This window comes from Musa acuminata, chromosome BXJ3-5 (assembly GCF_036884655.1).
Source record: "Musa acuminata AAA Group cultivar baxijiao chromosome BXJ3-5, Cavendish_Baxijiao_AAA, whole genome shotgun sequence".
NCBI classification, from domain to species: Eukaryota; Viridiplantae; Streptophyta; class Magnoliopsida; order Zingiberales; family Musaceae; genus Musa; species Musa acuminata.
In genome coordinates this window covers 44,785,897-44,801,735 of record NC_088353.1, presented here as the reverse complement: position 1 = coordinate 44,801,735, position 15,839 = coordinate 44,785,897, and the positions used below count along the sequence as shown (strand labels likewise).

The following is a 15,839-nucleotide window of genomic DNA, read 5'->3' as shown; positions in this document are numbered from 1 at the left end:
GACCCTATCCATGACTGTTATAGCATCTTTATTTTTTGGTCTTTTGTCCCTCCCGATTATTTTTTTCGACCTTGTAATCTATATGTCGGATGATTCCATTTTAAATACTTCTCGTCAAACATCGCACCGTCTATTTTATTCCCAGGGGGGAATGCGGACAGAGAATAATCAACATCTGGTATGTTCATCGATAATTCGAACCCTCATCCATGGATTTAAGGTTTTCTTTTCGTATATGGCATATGACGCATGTAACCACCAACATGTCCGAAGGCAAGCAGTCCCATTGGTGATGGATGCATCGAGTAGAACGACCTCCATAATTGTACTTTCCCTCATCCGCTTGCACTTGCACTTTATTAGCGCACACACATTCACGTAACTTCCATGCACCTTCCTGAGGACCGGAGAGAGAGAGAGAGAGAGAAGACGAAGGCCAGAGATGGCGAGAAGAAGCTAAAACCAAGGCTAGTCATGGAAGGACGCACATGGAACTGAAACAATGAAAAAGAGAAAGAGAGCAGATGAAGGCGAGAAATAAAAATACCACAGCAGCAGAGGGAGAGGAAAAGAAAGGAAAAGGCGAAATCCGCAGATCAAATTCCTCTTTGTTTACGTATCCCCGTCACAGGGAATCTGTCTGGGTTCTCATCTGCTTTCATCAACTCCAACGCAGCAGCCTCTCTTGGGGAGAATAAAGCAGCCAGCCAAGTCATGTAGTGTGTTGAAAAAAGTTTTGAGAGATCATACAGATGACCCTCCTTGCTTCATCATCCCTAGCAGATGACGAACATGGTGAACGAACGAAATGGAAGCTGAACCTGGATGGGCAGAGAGAGAGAGAGTTGGCAGGCAGCTTTAACTTTTGGTTCATGGGGTGGGTCTCCGAAGACTGCCCTCTGCACTCTGCAGTGTTGGCCTTCCTCCGAATTGAGAGCTGCAATGGCGTTGGCCATGACACATGAACTCAATCATGACCAGAATCGTGTGTCGACTCTTTGACACCCCATGGTATCAGATTCCAAGATGCTGCGAGCACGTAGGTTAATAGTATAAGGTGATACTTATTATCATGAACAAGGTTGAGACGCTCGTCGACATTGGTAGACGATATCCATTACTGCCACATGCTCACCCGAATCGGTGATGATCGACCGAAATATGTACGAGGTGCTGTGACGTTAATAGATTACGTACGAGGCATAATGCATGCACTCCGTGTTGGTCGGTCGGGGAGAGAGAACTCGAACTATAATAATAATAATAATAATAATAATAATAATAATAATAATAATAAAAACATATCCAAAAAATCCACGTGGATTGAAACTTGAAAAAAATTATAGAAAAAAACTAAATTCTTTATTACATCAAAAACAAAAAAACTAAATTCTCAACTTGATTTTAATTCAAACCCAAACCCCCCCCCGCCCCCGGTCCTTCAGATAACACTGGGCCCCACGGAATTGGCATAAACTGGCCATAGAATAAGCTGGACCGGAACCGGGGCATCTAGTCACCTGCGTGGGACTCGCTTGTCGGGGTTACTGAAGTTATTCTCACCGACAGTTACCATACCCCCACCGAAGACCCCCAACACGACTACCTCGGAATTTATGGGTGGAGAATCCTGAATCTTGTTCCAAGTCTCCTATATGGGCGGGATCCACCTGCGACGAGCCTCACCTCACCTCACCTCAACTCACCTCAACTCTGTGGTCGAGGGTGCAACAGACACCCGGTGGGATGACCTACGCATCTTTGGTTGAATTTTACACTTCGAGAGTGCCGGTGAACTAGGTTTACTCTAACCGGATGTCACCAAACAATGGCGGGAAAAATATCCATGACGCGTGGCTTGCGCGAGACGCTTCACAAAAGACTGGTCGACGACGAAGAAACAGAGCGAGTGAGCGAGCGTGGACGAAGGTGATGCCGCCGAAGAGGAAGGCGAAGATCTCGGCCCCGCTGCCAACCATCTCACCGAGGAAGACCAGAAGCGCCACTGCCGTGAAGCGGGCTGAAACTCCGGCGGTGGCACCGGCGAGGGTGCGGGCGCCGTCCAAGAAGGCCAAGCTTTCGACGGCCGGAAACGCGGAGGACACAGATGGCGCCAAGGAAAAGGCCGATTTGGTAAAGGCGAAGGACGATGTTTCTAGTGACGCAGAAGCGCTCGCTGCTCCGCCGCATGCCGCGGCCGCTTCCGTCGGCGCCGCCAAGACCATAATCATCGAGGCGTGGTGCGTGTTTCTGCTTTCCAACCGTTTCATCAGTTCGACCAAATACCCGATAAATGCTTCTTCTTCTTTTTTTTTCCCTTTTCCGATTTAAAATTAGGGTTTCGGATCACTTCCCCCTTTGCTCGAACCGTTCGAGTTTGTGTACCTCGTCAAGCCCTGGCATTTCTTCTGGTCCTTGATATCATGTATTGACTCACGAAGTCTAAGCATAGCATAATTAGTTCCTTCCAATAGAATTTTAATTTTTCTTTCTGTTTGAGATCATCATTTTTTTTTTTATATTAACTGCAAACCCTCAGTCATGATGCTTTATATTTATTTCCTGAACATAAGTCTTTTCTTCACTTCATGTACTGTCTCGATCCCAAATTTTATGCTTCTTAATTCTTTGTAAAATAAATAACCCAATGATTTGAGGGCTAAGTTTATGTATTTCTCATTGATTGTTCGCTAATTTGTTTGCGTGACACCCATCTTGAGTGAATATGTCTTTGTACTTTACTTCATGTGGCGATGGCGACGCTCTTAGCTTCGAATGAGTGAGATAATTTGGGTCCTTGGGCTGCTGTTATTTTTTCCTTTTTGCCATTTTTGGTGATTGGGTCTGTTTATGTCCATTTTCAAACTGCTGCCGCTAATTTACTTGCATTGATTCATCTTCATTACACTTCAGCAAGCAATGTACTTCTTTCAAGACGAGGGCCGTAAAGGTGAAGGAAGGCCTGGAAAGTGCTGTCCCTGGAATTGTTGTAGCAGTTAATCCTGATAAGGTATCTTTCTTCTGGTCATTGCACTGAGACATTTCATATTTGATGGCTTATGCCAGGGAGGTATATTTGGATTTATTTAAGTTATTTTCGTGCCTTGTTGTGAGAACTTTTTCAAAAATGTTTTTTTTTGTAAAAAAATAATAATAACAAAAGGCAGCTTGAAACTTTGTCGATCCACTTGTCATCTGCATTTCATTCCAGTGTATTACGGGATTTTCTTTTCTAGGCCTTCCAAGCCGATTATGTTCGAACAAAGGAATAAATTTTGAGCTTATTTCAGTTTTACTCCTTAGTGTGGGTATGTTGCTGTCTGATAATTTATTGGTAGCTGATTACAGTGAAATCTTGCTTCAAGCATTTTGCATGATATCTCAACTTAGAGTGATTCGATTCTTAGTTCAACCAAATAGATTCTAGATAAACTGCATAGTCATGATCTACCTATTTGTTCTATTTGACCAGGAAATTCAGCCAATTTATACCCTCTGTTAAACCGGTGAATTGACGAAGTTACTTTATAGCATGTATAAATATCATTAGTAAAATTTTTCTGTTTTTATAAGATGACTTCAGTCCAACAATGATATGTTGGTGTAGCAGCCAATTGTTCTGCTGTCAATATTGGGGTTGAGCTCAAACTTCATCTTGAAACCATTAAACAATTCTGCTTTATAAAAACATGATCGATGAATTTTTATCACAAAATTTGTTAATTTTGACTGTTGAGGTGATTCTAGATTGAAAGCCATTGTATGGACTGACTGTGATCTTACCCCTCCTGATGCGCTAGAGCAATTCTAGCTTGGGTTGAAAAGAATCCTAGTTGCTGGATAAATAATGGACACATGTTTAAAAGATTGTTTGAACTTGCCATTATATGGTGGAACCATCCTACAAAGAAAAGATAATAATATTCTTAAAAATTGACCTGGGCTTTGTCAAATATCCTCCCTTTGCATGCCAAAGCAGTGAAATGGGTGTTTGTGGCTTTATCATGTAGTCAAGGCATTTATTTGTGCCTGTTGGCATGGAAACCATTGTTTGCCGATGCATCACTGCCACAGAGCTTGTTGGTGAAGATGAAATGGTTACTTGTATGTATGTTCTTTTGGCATAGTCCTGCATTATATACTTCACTGGCTTTGGATTGCAGTTAAGATCATCAGTTTGGTATATGACGTATATACATTTGCGAGTACAATGGCCGATGAAAAAAATTGTTTTCTTTGTTCTTTTGCCTCTGTCTTTAATGGCAGTTGGCAGCTTTTATATCCTGGCTTGGTGATTTTCTGGTTGCTGCCCGGTAGTTGGACATGAAGACATGCAAATTGCAATCCAGTGAGTTGTTACCCGTTGCAACCCACCATTAATCACCCAAGCAAATTTGGTCTGTGATAGTGACTCTTTTTTTCCCTTGTATTTCTTTTTTGAGAATCGACGGGGTGCTTAAATCTTCAGATGTTGCATTTCGTAATTACTAATCGGTTAAAAAATGTTGGAATGCTTTATTCTGCTTGTTTCTAAAAAAGTTGTTAAGCTGGACCATTGTTGTATGGTAAAATTTCTGATTTTTCAGTACTTTGTGAAGGTATCTTTTGCCTTGCAGAGTAAACATGTCTTAGATTGTCTTAAGATTTTCTATAGTTATTACCAATTTCTATCGACATGTTCTTTTAGTTTCGCATTATGCTTTTACTGATTTTTTTCTTGAATCATTTGAACTACATGTACTTGTAGCATGGCCTCTAACGAATTCATGAATCCTGTGAGAATTGCATTTAGTATGTAGAAACCCACGGCCATTTGGGTATTCTGCTTCCAGCTTCTATAATCTGAACAGCAACATTAATGAGATGGTCAACTAAATTGATCTTTTCCGAACACTGAGTCATATAGGATAATATTCTATTATGGTCTGTATTATTTCTGAAATTCTCATCCTAGTTAATGCGCTTTAAGCAAAAGATAATCGGCTGTAATGTGCTAAAAGTGCCAAACAAGAATAATCTGTCCAACATAAACAAATGAAGCAAAATGCTACCGGGCAATATCTGCAAGGGGTTTATTGATTTAGTTTAAAAATTTTAAACAAAATGCAAAAAGTTTATTTGCTACTGATAACTGGGGCTTTACGGTTTTGTTGTTGCATAAACTTATTGTTGGTTTGATATTTGCAGCCACGAAGGGGATGCTTTGAGATACGTGAGGAAAATGGTCAAGTTTTTGTTTCGTTATTGGTAAACCTCAGATTCTTATCTTAATGGTTTTTTTTTTATTTTCTGAAAATTTTGTCATGAAGTATGTTATCATTCTCATGTATTAAGTTTAGGATGCACTCACCCGATTTCATTCAACGAGCTACTGGTCATTACAAAATTAAATAAAGGCTTTGTGGTGTATTTTCGTATTCTACGGAATGAATGCAGGGGTGATTACACTACACTGCAACTCGAGCAGATGAAAATAAACCTATCATATCTTGGTTTGGTTGAGTGCTTTCACCTCTCTAAAACTAAAGGTCAGATGAAGGTGGCTCAGCAGCACCTAGGAGACATCAATCTTTTTCTATGAAAATAAAAATAGCTCATCCACATTGTTTCCTTGCAGAATATGCCACGACCATTCACCCCGATGAAAAAGCTCGACATGGATGCAGTGGTTGAGGATATCATTAAGAAGATCACCTGAGTGCAGGAGGTGGTACGTTGGTATGATTATTAATTTCGAGACAGGTGTGTGTAACATTGTGGAGTAGTTTCTTGCTTTCTGTGGACTTGATAGATTGGTGGTGGTCTGTGTTTGCTTTTCGCTCAGATTTGCGGAAATTAAGTAGGGCTTCTCGGATGTTCTGCTGATACGTATGACTTAAACATATCTGCTTGTCAGGATCTTATTGTTCTTACATTTTCGGACGTCAGAAAGCAATTAATCTGATCCACCATCTTTTTTATCGGAGTCTTTTGATATCCTCTTTGCTCAGATTTGCGCAGAGGTTGATGTCCAACAAGTGTGGCTTATGTGATTTTGAATGGTACAAACATTTGCGCAGAGGTTGATGTCCAACAAGTGTGGCTTATGTGATTTTGAATGGTACAAACAAACTCAAGTGCTTGTGATGCTTACATGATAATTAATAATAATAATAATAATAATAATTCGGTATTTGTGTTTGGTGGGATCAATACATGAAACCTCGCTTGGCAATGAAATGAATCGTATGATTCTGCCATGATCTGGTGCTTGTACGAGATAGCTTGGGAACACGTCAAAGCCTTTACGCAATTCCCAAAGTTATGTATGCGATCAAAAAAAATATATATGCGTATAATGATTGAAAAAATTGAGTAAAGCTGATTAAAAGGGAATCTATCTATCTTCACTTAGTCATGGAGAAGATAGATAGATTTGAGAAAATAACTTGAAGTAAAAAAAATAAAAATTGAGATTTGAGTAGCCAGTTTCATCATCGTCCGAAATCTATTCAACCAAGAACAAGAGAAGGTAGTAGAGGAAATGGTTGCATACAGTGAGGATTAAGAGTGATTGGTAGTGTATATTGTCTCAGGGACGTAACATGGTATCACTTGCCGACGCCACCTTCTCCTCTACGCTTCTTAGCCTTGGGGGCAAATTCATCCATCTCCACACCGGAGTCGTCGAATCCACGCTCGCGCTCTGCATCCCCTTGCCCTCGAGCTTCACTTCTCCTCGTCCTCCACCTAAAGTACGGGGGAGGAGACGGCTTCTTGGGCGCCGGTGGACATGTGAGAGTCTCTGGAATTCTGTGTCCCGGAGATGTCGGCGTGTGATAACCATCATCGTCACCAGCACCACCATCACCATCAATAGCAGCAGCAACGGCAGCACCTTCATCACCTTTTCTGTGTCTTACTTCTTCTTCTTCTTCTTCTTCTTCTTCTTCGGCCAACTGCGTCTCCTCCTCGTTCCTACTCTCCTTGGTAGAAGAAGAAGAAGAAGAGTGGATCAAGGACGTCGGACTTGTTTCTCTTTCGTTCGGATCTATCTCTTCTTTCTCCTTCATTGCTTCTCTCTCTCTCTCTCTCTCTCTCTCTCTCTCTCTCTACTTCTGAGGTCGGTGGTGTTGGGCTCTCTTCAACGTGAGTATTAAACATCGTGAGCGCTTTTGAATGGACTCGCAAGTCCTTCTCGGACACGCATCGCAGTACAACGGGCATACTCACCTCAGTATAGGGACAAGGAAAAGAGTTGATGACCGACAAAGTTAAACCAACAACCATCAGTAAATATGTAATGACGGAAAGGCGAGCTCTACGTGGGATCCTCAGTCGCGGTGGGCTTTTGAGATCATTAGAAATGGAAACAGTTGCATATGAACTAAACACTCGTTCCCGGGATCTCTGGATTGCTTCCACGGCTTCTTGGCTTCCCCTCTATAAAAACACGCATTCATTGGAATGCGGCGTATGCATTCTGATCCGCACTACGTAATACCTATCTTTTGTGGCTTTACAGTTCCTTGGGTTTCATTGCCTCTCTCCTATGATGAGTCGGTGCATGAGATGTAAAGTAAAGAGAGAGGGATTGTGTTACAGGAGGATGATGACATCCAAAAAGAGCTATCGGAACGCAACCTTGGGACGCAAAAATCTTGCCCATCACGTAATCATTACTTCTTCTTTTCAGCTCTCGGGCTATTATCTTCCTCCCTGTATCGCCTTTAATCCTCCTCTGTTATCATCTGCAATCCGAAGAGCTGCACATGCTTCTCATCAAGATTTGAGGCAGGGAATTGTTGTTGCTTTAAAGGGAGAACCACACACAGAACCAAGTCCCCCCCACAACATCACACCCTGATAACATCATTGCTTCCTCCTTCCCTCATAATCATGATCTCATACTTGAGTTATCATCATCTCCTCATGCATATATCTGGCAGTCGCACCACTTTCCACTTCGAAAGCCCTCCTGTCGAATTGTTTACTGGATCTGTATCTACTTTATACTTGCAGGAAGTACAAGCAGAGTCATAGGTCGAAGTATTCTCGGTGGACTTTCAGCAGCGAAGTCAGTACCGGGACCATGGATAATGACTCAAGTAACCTAATCTCGGAGGAAATAGAAATGACAAGGGGGGGAAAAAGAAACTGCAATCACATAAGGCTGCATGTAACCGAGAACACAGACCGCAGATGGAGACTTGTCAGGGAGGGAGGCAAATCTAACAAGCTCACTTGACGTGAGTAGTATTTAATTCATGTATCTGTTCTCTCGGCAATGCCTACCTAATGTTCATATGAGTGACAGGGAGTTGCGGAAGATCCAATAAGATAATGTTTCTGCAGATGTCAGCAGTAGGACTGGTGTTTGCGAGATCCAGTAATCTCATGTAACTTATTTAGTGGCTTTGTTTCATCACCAATGTTGAGTTTCTTGTTCACGAAGGCAGAGAACATATGATGAATGACGATGAAGGATATCAAGCAAAATACAAGGGAGAATTCAGGAAATTATTGCCTAAAGAGACAAAAGGATGAAGAAGAGCGATAGAACCACGGAGTCTTCAATCCGCTCAGGATGTTGTCATCGAAACAACCAACTCAAGACGACGAACAAACACCTTTGACTTCCTCATCGCCCACCTGCATGGCGGTCCATCAAACCCATGACAGAGGAGTAGGTTCTCGAACGATGGTGGAGCAGTTGCAGTCACTCGTCTTTTCTTCTTGCTTACGCCCACAAGAACTGGATCGCTCGACGATCAAAATCCTTGGTCTTTATGCTACTAGTAGTCTTCCAATCCAAGTCATGCCGGTGATCGGACGCACTGCCATGGGCACTCCCTTCTTCGATGAGCTCAAGAAGCAGGCGTCCTACTTTCTCAAAGAAAAGGTCCGGGCGGCGAGATTGGCTCTCACCGACGTTACTCCAGCTGAACTGTAAGCTCACTTCGTCCAACCTGAGATGATTTGGACTACCTCTTCGTCTTCCTCCTCTTTCTGTTCCGAGGGTTCTAAGATTTGGTCTTGGTGGTAACATAGGCTGACCGAAGAGGCAACCGATAGCAACAACCCATGGGCACCTGATGCCATGACAATGAGTCGCATATCGCGTGCTGCGTTTGAGATCGACGACTACTGGAGAATTGTGGAGATTCTGCACGAGAGGTTAGTACGAATTCATCTCCCTTCTTGTGTGCGTAGGCCTAACCATATGTGATCTCTTATGGTGTTCTTCAGATTCTCAAAGTTCGATGGGAAGAACTGGAGAGAGCCGTACAAGGCTCTGATACTTGTCGAGCATCTCCTGACTCATGGACCGGAGAGTGTATCGGAGGAGTTCCAGTGCGACAGAGAAGTCATTCAGGGAATGGGCAACCTTCGGTGTATCGATGAGAAGGGGTGAGGACTCCGAGTATTATCGATCCTTATCCTGCGTGCTACATGATTCCATGTTCACCTGTCGCTGTTCTTGGCTCCTTTTTCCTCGCAGGTTCAACTGGGGACTGCAGGTGAAGAACAAAGCAGAGAGGGTCCTGAAGCTGCTGGAGAAGGGGCCGCTGCTTAAAGAAGAACGCGCCCGGGCTCGCAAAATTTCTCGTGGGATCCAAGGGTTCGGGAGCTTCAACCTAAGCTGGCCGTCGTCCCATGCCACGGGAGCGGCCTCGTGTGACTACGCAAGAAGCAATTCGCACTACGAGGATTACACACGGAGGGAGAAGAATCCAATTCTGGACGTCGTAAAGGAAAGATCGAATTCTGACACTGGAACCCGTGCACAGCTTAAGAAGACACGGGCGACATACCGGGCAACGAAGGAGGAGAGCAAAAGAATTGGTGCCACAGACGGGCATTTAGCAGAAGAACCAATGCTTTCGAGTTGCGAGGAAGGAAGAAAAGTCTCGAGTCTAAAAGAAGATCACCCGTTCAGCAACTCGGATCATGAGACCACCAGTTTGCTTCTCATGAGTCAGAGTTGATGATGATGAATCTTGCCACAGTGCTTAAGAAGAGATCAACAGCCTCCATCCATCTTGAAGCCCGAGCTATGCGTGCAGGACGACTCCTCTTACAATGTGTATATATACCGTGTGACATCTCAACAATAAAAGCATTGTATCATACAGGTTTCTAGGATTGTGAAAACACCAGTGCGATCCATTTTATATCAACATATATGAAATCTTTACATCAGTAAGTAAGTATCAATTCCAATCGTATCAAAACCATGATGCGTGGGGATACAGGTCAAGCATGTCTCCTTTTCCCTGAAGTGGGAGGTCGACAACACAACGTTTACCACAGACTCACATAGTTCCAAGTTAATTATTTCCATGATTTTTCGGATGACTTGCTTCCACTTTCTTGTCTCGGTGTGAGAAATTCCAAGGAAGCATTACCTGATCGAAACTGGGAATGCAATGGTCAGTCAAAGTTCGCATCTTAGCATAAGGGACTTGACGCCAACGATCATCGGACGCTTTGTGACATGGCCAAGAATTCAATTAATACCAACAAAAGAAAGGTTTCGTCAATGTGGCGGAGGGAGATGAGGGAAGTAAGGTTTTAGGTGCCAAGTAGCTTTTGTAGCTCTGCAGTCCGTATTATACCACCACCACCTCAGAGCCTGTTTATGTTGTTCTTGTTGTAATCAATCAATCAATCAATCAATCAATCTCTATAGCTGTTTAATTTCTACAGTGTAATCCTATTTACATACAGGATCTCCATATTCGTCCCTCCAAGGAGATGATGATGACGCAGATATCATCGTGATACCGCCGACGATCACCTTGTGGAATCTCAAGCAGCTCGTGGAAGTCCATGCCTGCAGCAAAGATTTACATCGGGATGGGATGTTAGTCTGCTTGAACTAAGCATTCGTAGAAACGCCATAGATGTTTGTGGAATTTACCGGCTTTCTTAGCTGCACGGAAAAGGACTTGTTCGACAAGGTGTTGAGCGGGATCGCCTTCGGGTGTTGCTGCGACGAACATTTGGACTTGAGCGACTGCTTCTTGGTTGGTGAAGTATTGGTAAAGCCCGTCGGACGATAGGATCAAAAATGCATCCTTCGGGCCGAGCTTGTGGTGGTGGAGGGAGGGGTTGCAGGTGATGTACGGTGTACTCCCCACGTACTCGATTCTGAACATCTCCAGAAGACCGTCGTTCCATTTGGGCTGCAAAAACACAGCAGCACATCGTCAGGCATTCTGTGACGAGCCAGTGATATCTGATATTTTGTGCTCACAATTAATCGTCATAAATTCTCAGATCTGAATGGGGCAGAGCATTCAAATTCTTTTAGGATTTGGTTCACAAACAAATGACTGGATGCAAGTTATGAACGCTAAGAACACAAGTCAAGAGTTCAGATTCGAAGCAAATACCTGCTTCAGGAAACCGGCACCGAAAGCTCTCGTCACCTTCAACGAGCCCTTCACGCGATCATTCCAAATGGCAGAAGAGTCGTCGGGGTGCTCATCTCTGATTCTTCCGACTTCCTGATCCATAAACATCAAACCGAGTTATTTTCAGACGAAGAAAAGAAGGATCAAACGAACTTGCAAAAACACAGAGGAAAAGAACACCCAACATCGGACGTGTACCTCTTCGACAGATGTGCTGTGGTCCGAATTAAGCTGCAAGGCTACCAGATTTGTCGGCTCACCAGATGGACCACCGCCACCGTTTGCGTCAAGCTCGAAGAGTGTTTCTTCGTTGATTCTCTCGAGATCCTTCCGTGGCTTTCCTACGGAGCTCCACGATTCCGGTTCCGCCTTCCGTGCGACGATTGCACGGCTGTCCCCTACGTTCATCAGGTACACGTCGTCCCCCTTCATCAGCATCACCAAGACGCAGGAGCCCATGAGGGCCAGCTCAGGATTCTCGGACACCATCTTGTCCGCGATGTCCAGGAAAGACTCCTCCGTCTTCCTCAGGGCTTCGGAGAGAGCCTCCAACACCAGCGAGTGGTTCACCGAGCGATCTTGACTCGACCGCTTCGATTGCTCCTTCAACCGCCTGTCGAGCTCCAGCCTTTCCCTCTCGAACTCGCACCTCCATCTTCGGTGGTTCTCCTCCCACTTCCTCGCCGCACCTACTGGCTTCCTCTTGTTTTCTCTTCCTTCTTTGCTCGACCGGTCGTCTGCTGCCCAATTCGTCGCAACCGTGGGGTTATGTTCATCCGGGGCGGCGGGAGTGGTGGGATCATCGACGGGTTCGCGGCAAAAGGTGTCGTTTTTGTCTTCCCAGAGCAGTCCTTTGAGCTCGCGATGCACAGCCGGGTAGAGATTGGAGAGCAAGTAATCTGTGGCGTCGGGACCATTGAATCCGTCGTAGATGCCGACGAACACCCAACCGTGCTCCTCCGACACGACGACGTGGACGCGGTCCTCCCCTGCTTTCCCCTGCGCCCACTGGAGGTTTCCGTTTAAGGAGTCGAGCGAATCCGACCACTGCGCCGCCTCCACGCTATGCCGACCACTGCTTCCGCTGAGATTCGTTAATCCGCCGTCGTCCAAGCCGGAGTCTTTTGGCCCCTTGACGGGCGCGACGATGGATCCGATTCCGTACGAGGCAGTGGAGACGGTCCTCGCTACGGCCTTGGTGAGCCCGCGGATGAGGGATCGCACAGCCATACGGCGGGGCCTAGGGAGCCCGTGCGAGAGGCTGCGCCGGAGCTGGTCGGAGAAGCAGAGTGGCTTGTCGAGGGGGGCGGAGAAGAGGGAGGCCCGGTGGTCGAGGGGCCCGGACATGAACCCCCTCTCGATGGGGCCCGACATGAACCCACGGTCGGCGGCGGCAAGAGGGCCGGAGAGCGGCCCGGAGAACCGGGGGACGGGCTGGAGGGCGACGGAGGAGAAGGATGTGGAGCTCTCGAAGGCGGAAGCCGCGATAGGCCCGGCGACATCGAGGAGGGACGTCGACAGCGGTGTCGATGCGTTGGCGCTCACGGCGGCGCCGGAGATGGTCCGGAACGTGGTTGTCTCCTCGGAGTGATGGACCTTAGAGGAGGCCGTTGCTGTGGAGGCGGCGGCGGCGGCTGCGTAGGGGCGGCCGGAGACGCCGCACTCGGTATCGCGCCGGACGTAGCAGAAGGAGTGGCCGAGCCCCTCGTCGCACGGGTCCCAAGTCACGGCGACAGCCCCATGGCGTCGGCGTCTGCGACCGGTCGGCGCCCCGTCGCCGGGGCAGCAATAGGCGAGCCTGGCAAGTCCGTTGCCCATCGAAGGCGAAGAAGAAGAGAGAGAGAGTGCGGTGTCTATTAATGGAGGGAGTCGTTGACTATGGGTAGAGCGGGGGTTTGAAATCTGCTGCGGAGATCTCGCGATGGCGTTGACCACAGAGCAGGTACCAAAGTCTCGAGTTTACTCCTCGATTAATCAATAGGGCGTAAGAGCGACGTGATCTAAGGAATGGATGACCATCCGATGAGGGGGGCCCGCATGCGCGCTGAATCCAGACCGTCAGTTGGTTTTAAATGGACGCTCCATTAGTTGGACCGAAGCGCTCGTGACTTAATGAGGGACGGGAGATAAGTCAAGGCGGGGCAGCGCATGGAGATGCGTGCCGTCGCAAGCGACCGGATCAGGATCTGACCGACACGTGTCAGTTCGCAGCGTACGCCGTGAGCTTCCTTCCGACCTCGACTACCGCGGCGGACGCGTGAGACCGACGGACGCCAACCGCGGCGGCCGTGCGACCCGCGAGCACCACGACACGGCATTGCAACCGGGAAGCCGCAAGGCAACGTGCGCCTAATCGTCACCGTTGCTGGACGAAGCATCCGATTTCCACCGGAACCGCTGACTTGAGAATCCGGAAGACCGAAGAGAGACGGGAAGAAGAAAGAAAAAGGTGCATGGGTTTTGTACACACTCGATTTGATTTAATACAACATGATGTAATAGGAATCGATGGGACTTTTTTGTTTGGGGGAGGGGAAGTTTGCAGGTGAATTGAATACTTATGGATGGATGCATGCAGCTTGAGAGAAAGCCCATAAATGATGATGCAATGGCACCATGAGCCGTTTGTGGCGTCGAATCAATGCGGAGCGGTACATCTACCCTTCATCCCCATCGCAGGATGACTTGAAGGAGACGGAGGAGGGTTGGCTGGCCGAGAGAGAGAGAGAGAGAGAGAGAGAGAGAGAGAGAGTGATATGGTATTTGTCCGATTGGGTTAATTAGGACAGGCCAGCTCAGAACAAGAAACACTCTTCTGTAAGCATTTGACCTCATCGACGATGGGCCTTGGAATTAATTTGGTTTCTTGGTTGGATATTGTCGTCTTCTCATTGGATTTCTCAGGTGCTTTTTATTTGTGTTAATTTTATTTTTTTGGTTGGTTGAAATTGTCAAAAGGTCTACTCACCGATAGAATCTGAATAAGAGGCACTTTAACTTAAATGTCAATGTTGCATGGTGGGAGTGAAGGCTCTTCAATGTCATATTGGACTTTGCAGAAACCTTGATGAACTAGATATAGAGATGATGTAGCACGGCAGCACATGCATGTCCTGCGAGGAGAAGAACAAATCTGAGAATGAACATATAGATAGATAGATTAGATTTGGTAATACAAAAAAAAAAACTAAACTGAAATTTAGAAAGGTACATAAATCAAATATAAAATGTAATTATGTATTCTGTAGCAATCGGGCAAATGACAATGACATCAGTGGATAGAGTCAACGACTAATAGCTGGCACAACATCACGTTATCATATCGTCTTTGTCTTGTCGGTAAAGAGTTTTTGCAAGTGTGACCGCAAAAACAATTCACGTAATGTCTGTCTCGAATCATAATGGAGAGGACAGATACGGTCAGAGGGGGCGTGCTAAGATGAGCTTCCTCCACTTTTCATGAATCCTCTGCAAGAAATTTCATTGCATCCCACTTTAAGCCTTGGGAATCAAATCAAATCAAATGCATTCATTCCATGTTTGTTTTTTCGAGGGATGACGAACCATTTTGTTGGAGTCAAAACACAAGAACTTGTCCTCTCTCTCTCTCTCTCTCTCTCTCTCTCTTCTTTTTTCTTTCACTTGCTCAAATCTTTGAATCAACTTTCAACAGCCATAGACAACCTAACTCCGTTGCAAAGTCAAGAAGAAGGAAACATAGCTCGTCTGTACACATATTTCAGTTCATTTGGTCAAAGTGGAATGAGTCCATCAGCCATCAATTCTTCTTCTTCTTCTTCTTCTTCTTCTTCTTCTTCACACCCTTCGTGCTTTTGAACTAGTGAGATCACAAGAACAGTTTCCATCTTTGACTTGGCACCTGACCGACTCCATTGATTCCTCGCTCATGCGTGCATGTCTTCCTTGACTTGCAGCTTCCTCAAACCACACCATAGCGCTTACCTTCTTGGCAACCTTCCTTCCGCAGCAGGAGGAGGGGCGGTTCCTCCCTCCTATGCTCGACGTCCCCACGTGTTCGACGTAAAAATTACTCCACAATTCTCATCTCTGCAGTGACCGTCTCGATCAACATTTGGTAACGCAGACTATGACCGGTAAGCTGTCTGCAAGCTCACTGCGGCTCGGCTAGCTTATTATCTGATGCAGATTAATGGTCGAGCAGGACACAACCTAATTCTCATTCTACAGCCGGCCGGCGACCAGCTTGCAGCATGGTGTTGGCCACTGAGCAAGCATAAAGCGAGGAGGTTTGACCCATCGTACCATGCCCTCCACCTCCACCTCCCATTCTAATTGTCTTTGTCTTTGTCCTCATCTTTCCAACAGCTGTAAGGTAAGGTAATGGAGCACACTGCTTTGGACCTTTTGCGATGAGTTGAACTCCATTGGCCTTTCCTGAATCCAGCCCCGAATGATATG

At 45.9% G+C, this 15,839-nt stretch overlaps 3 protein-coding genes across 5 annotated transcripts; 2 read left to right on the top strand and 1 right to left on the bottom strand.

Annotated features, from left to right (window-relative positions):
• The first annotated feature begins 1,871 nt into the window (after window positions 1–1,871).
• On the top strand, window positions 1,872–5,960 carry LOC135637835 (uncharacterized). 2 transcript variants are annotated; one of them, XR_010496399.1, is made up of 5 exons: window positions 1,872–2,240; window positions 2,914–3,010; window positions 5,188–5,247; window positions 5,437–5,528; window positions 5,618–5,960. XR_010496399.1 is itself a non-coding variant. In XM_065150659.1 (4 exons), the coding sequence occupies exons 1-4, from the start codon at window positions 1,933–1,935 to the stop codon at window positions 5,696–5,698; spliced, it is 546 nt and encodes a 181-aa protein (XP_065006731.1). In that variant the 5' UTR covers window positions 1,872–1,932; the 3' UTR covers window positions 5,699–5,960. The 2 variants fall into 2 exon arrangements, 1 of the variants encoding a protein (XP_065006731.1); XM_065150659.1 differs by lacking the exon at window positions 5,437–5,528.
• Window positions 5,961–8,458: 2,498 nt separating this feature from the next.
• On the top strand, window positions 8,459–10,290 carry LOC135637820 (uncharacterized). The gene is made up of 4 exons (XM_065150633.1): window positions 8,459–8,928; window positions 9,031–9,156; window positions 9,229–9,390; window positions 9,482–10,290. Exons 1-4 carry the CDS (start codon window positions 8,567–8,569, stop codon window positions 9,966–9,968), a joined length of 1,137 nt encoding a protein of 378 aa, XP_065006705.1. The 5' UTR covers window positions 8,459–8,566; the 3' UTR covers window positions 9,969–10,290.
• A 188-nt stretch (window positions 10,291–10,478) lies between these two features.
• On the bottom strand, window positions 10,479–13,449 carry LOC135637819 (probable protein phosphatase 2C 4). Of its 2 annotated transcripts, XM_065150631.1 has the most exons (5): window positions 11,598–13,449; window positions 11,379–11,492; window positions 10,904–11,168; window positions 10,709–10,816; window positions 10,479–10,615 (listed from the first exon to the last, which is right to left on the bottom strand). In XM_065150631.1, exons 1-5 carry the CDS (start codon window positions 13,215–13,217, stop codon window positions 10,593–10,595), a joined length of 2,130 nt encoding a protein of 709 aa, XP_065006703.1. In that variant the 5' UTR covers window positions 13,218–13,449; the 3' UTR covers window positions 10,479–10,592. The 2 variants fall into 2 exon arrangements, with proteins under 2 accessions (XP_065006703.1, XP_065006704.1); XM_065150632.1 differs by having other exon boundaries at window positions 10,479–10,816; window positions 11,598–13,448.
• Between the last annotated feature and the right edge of the window lie 2,390 nt (window positions 13,450–15,839).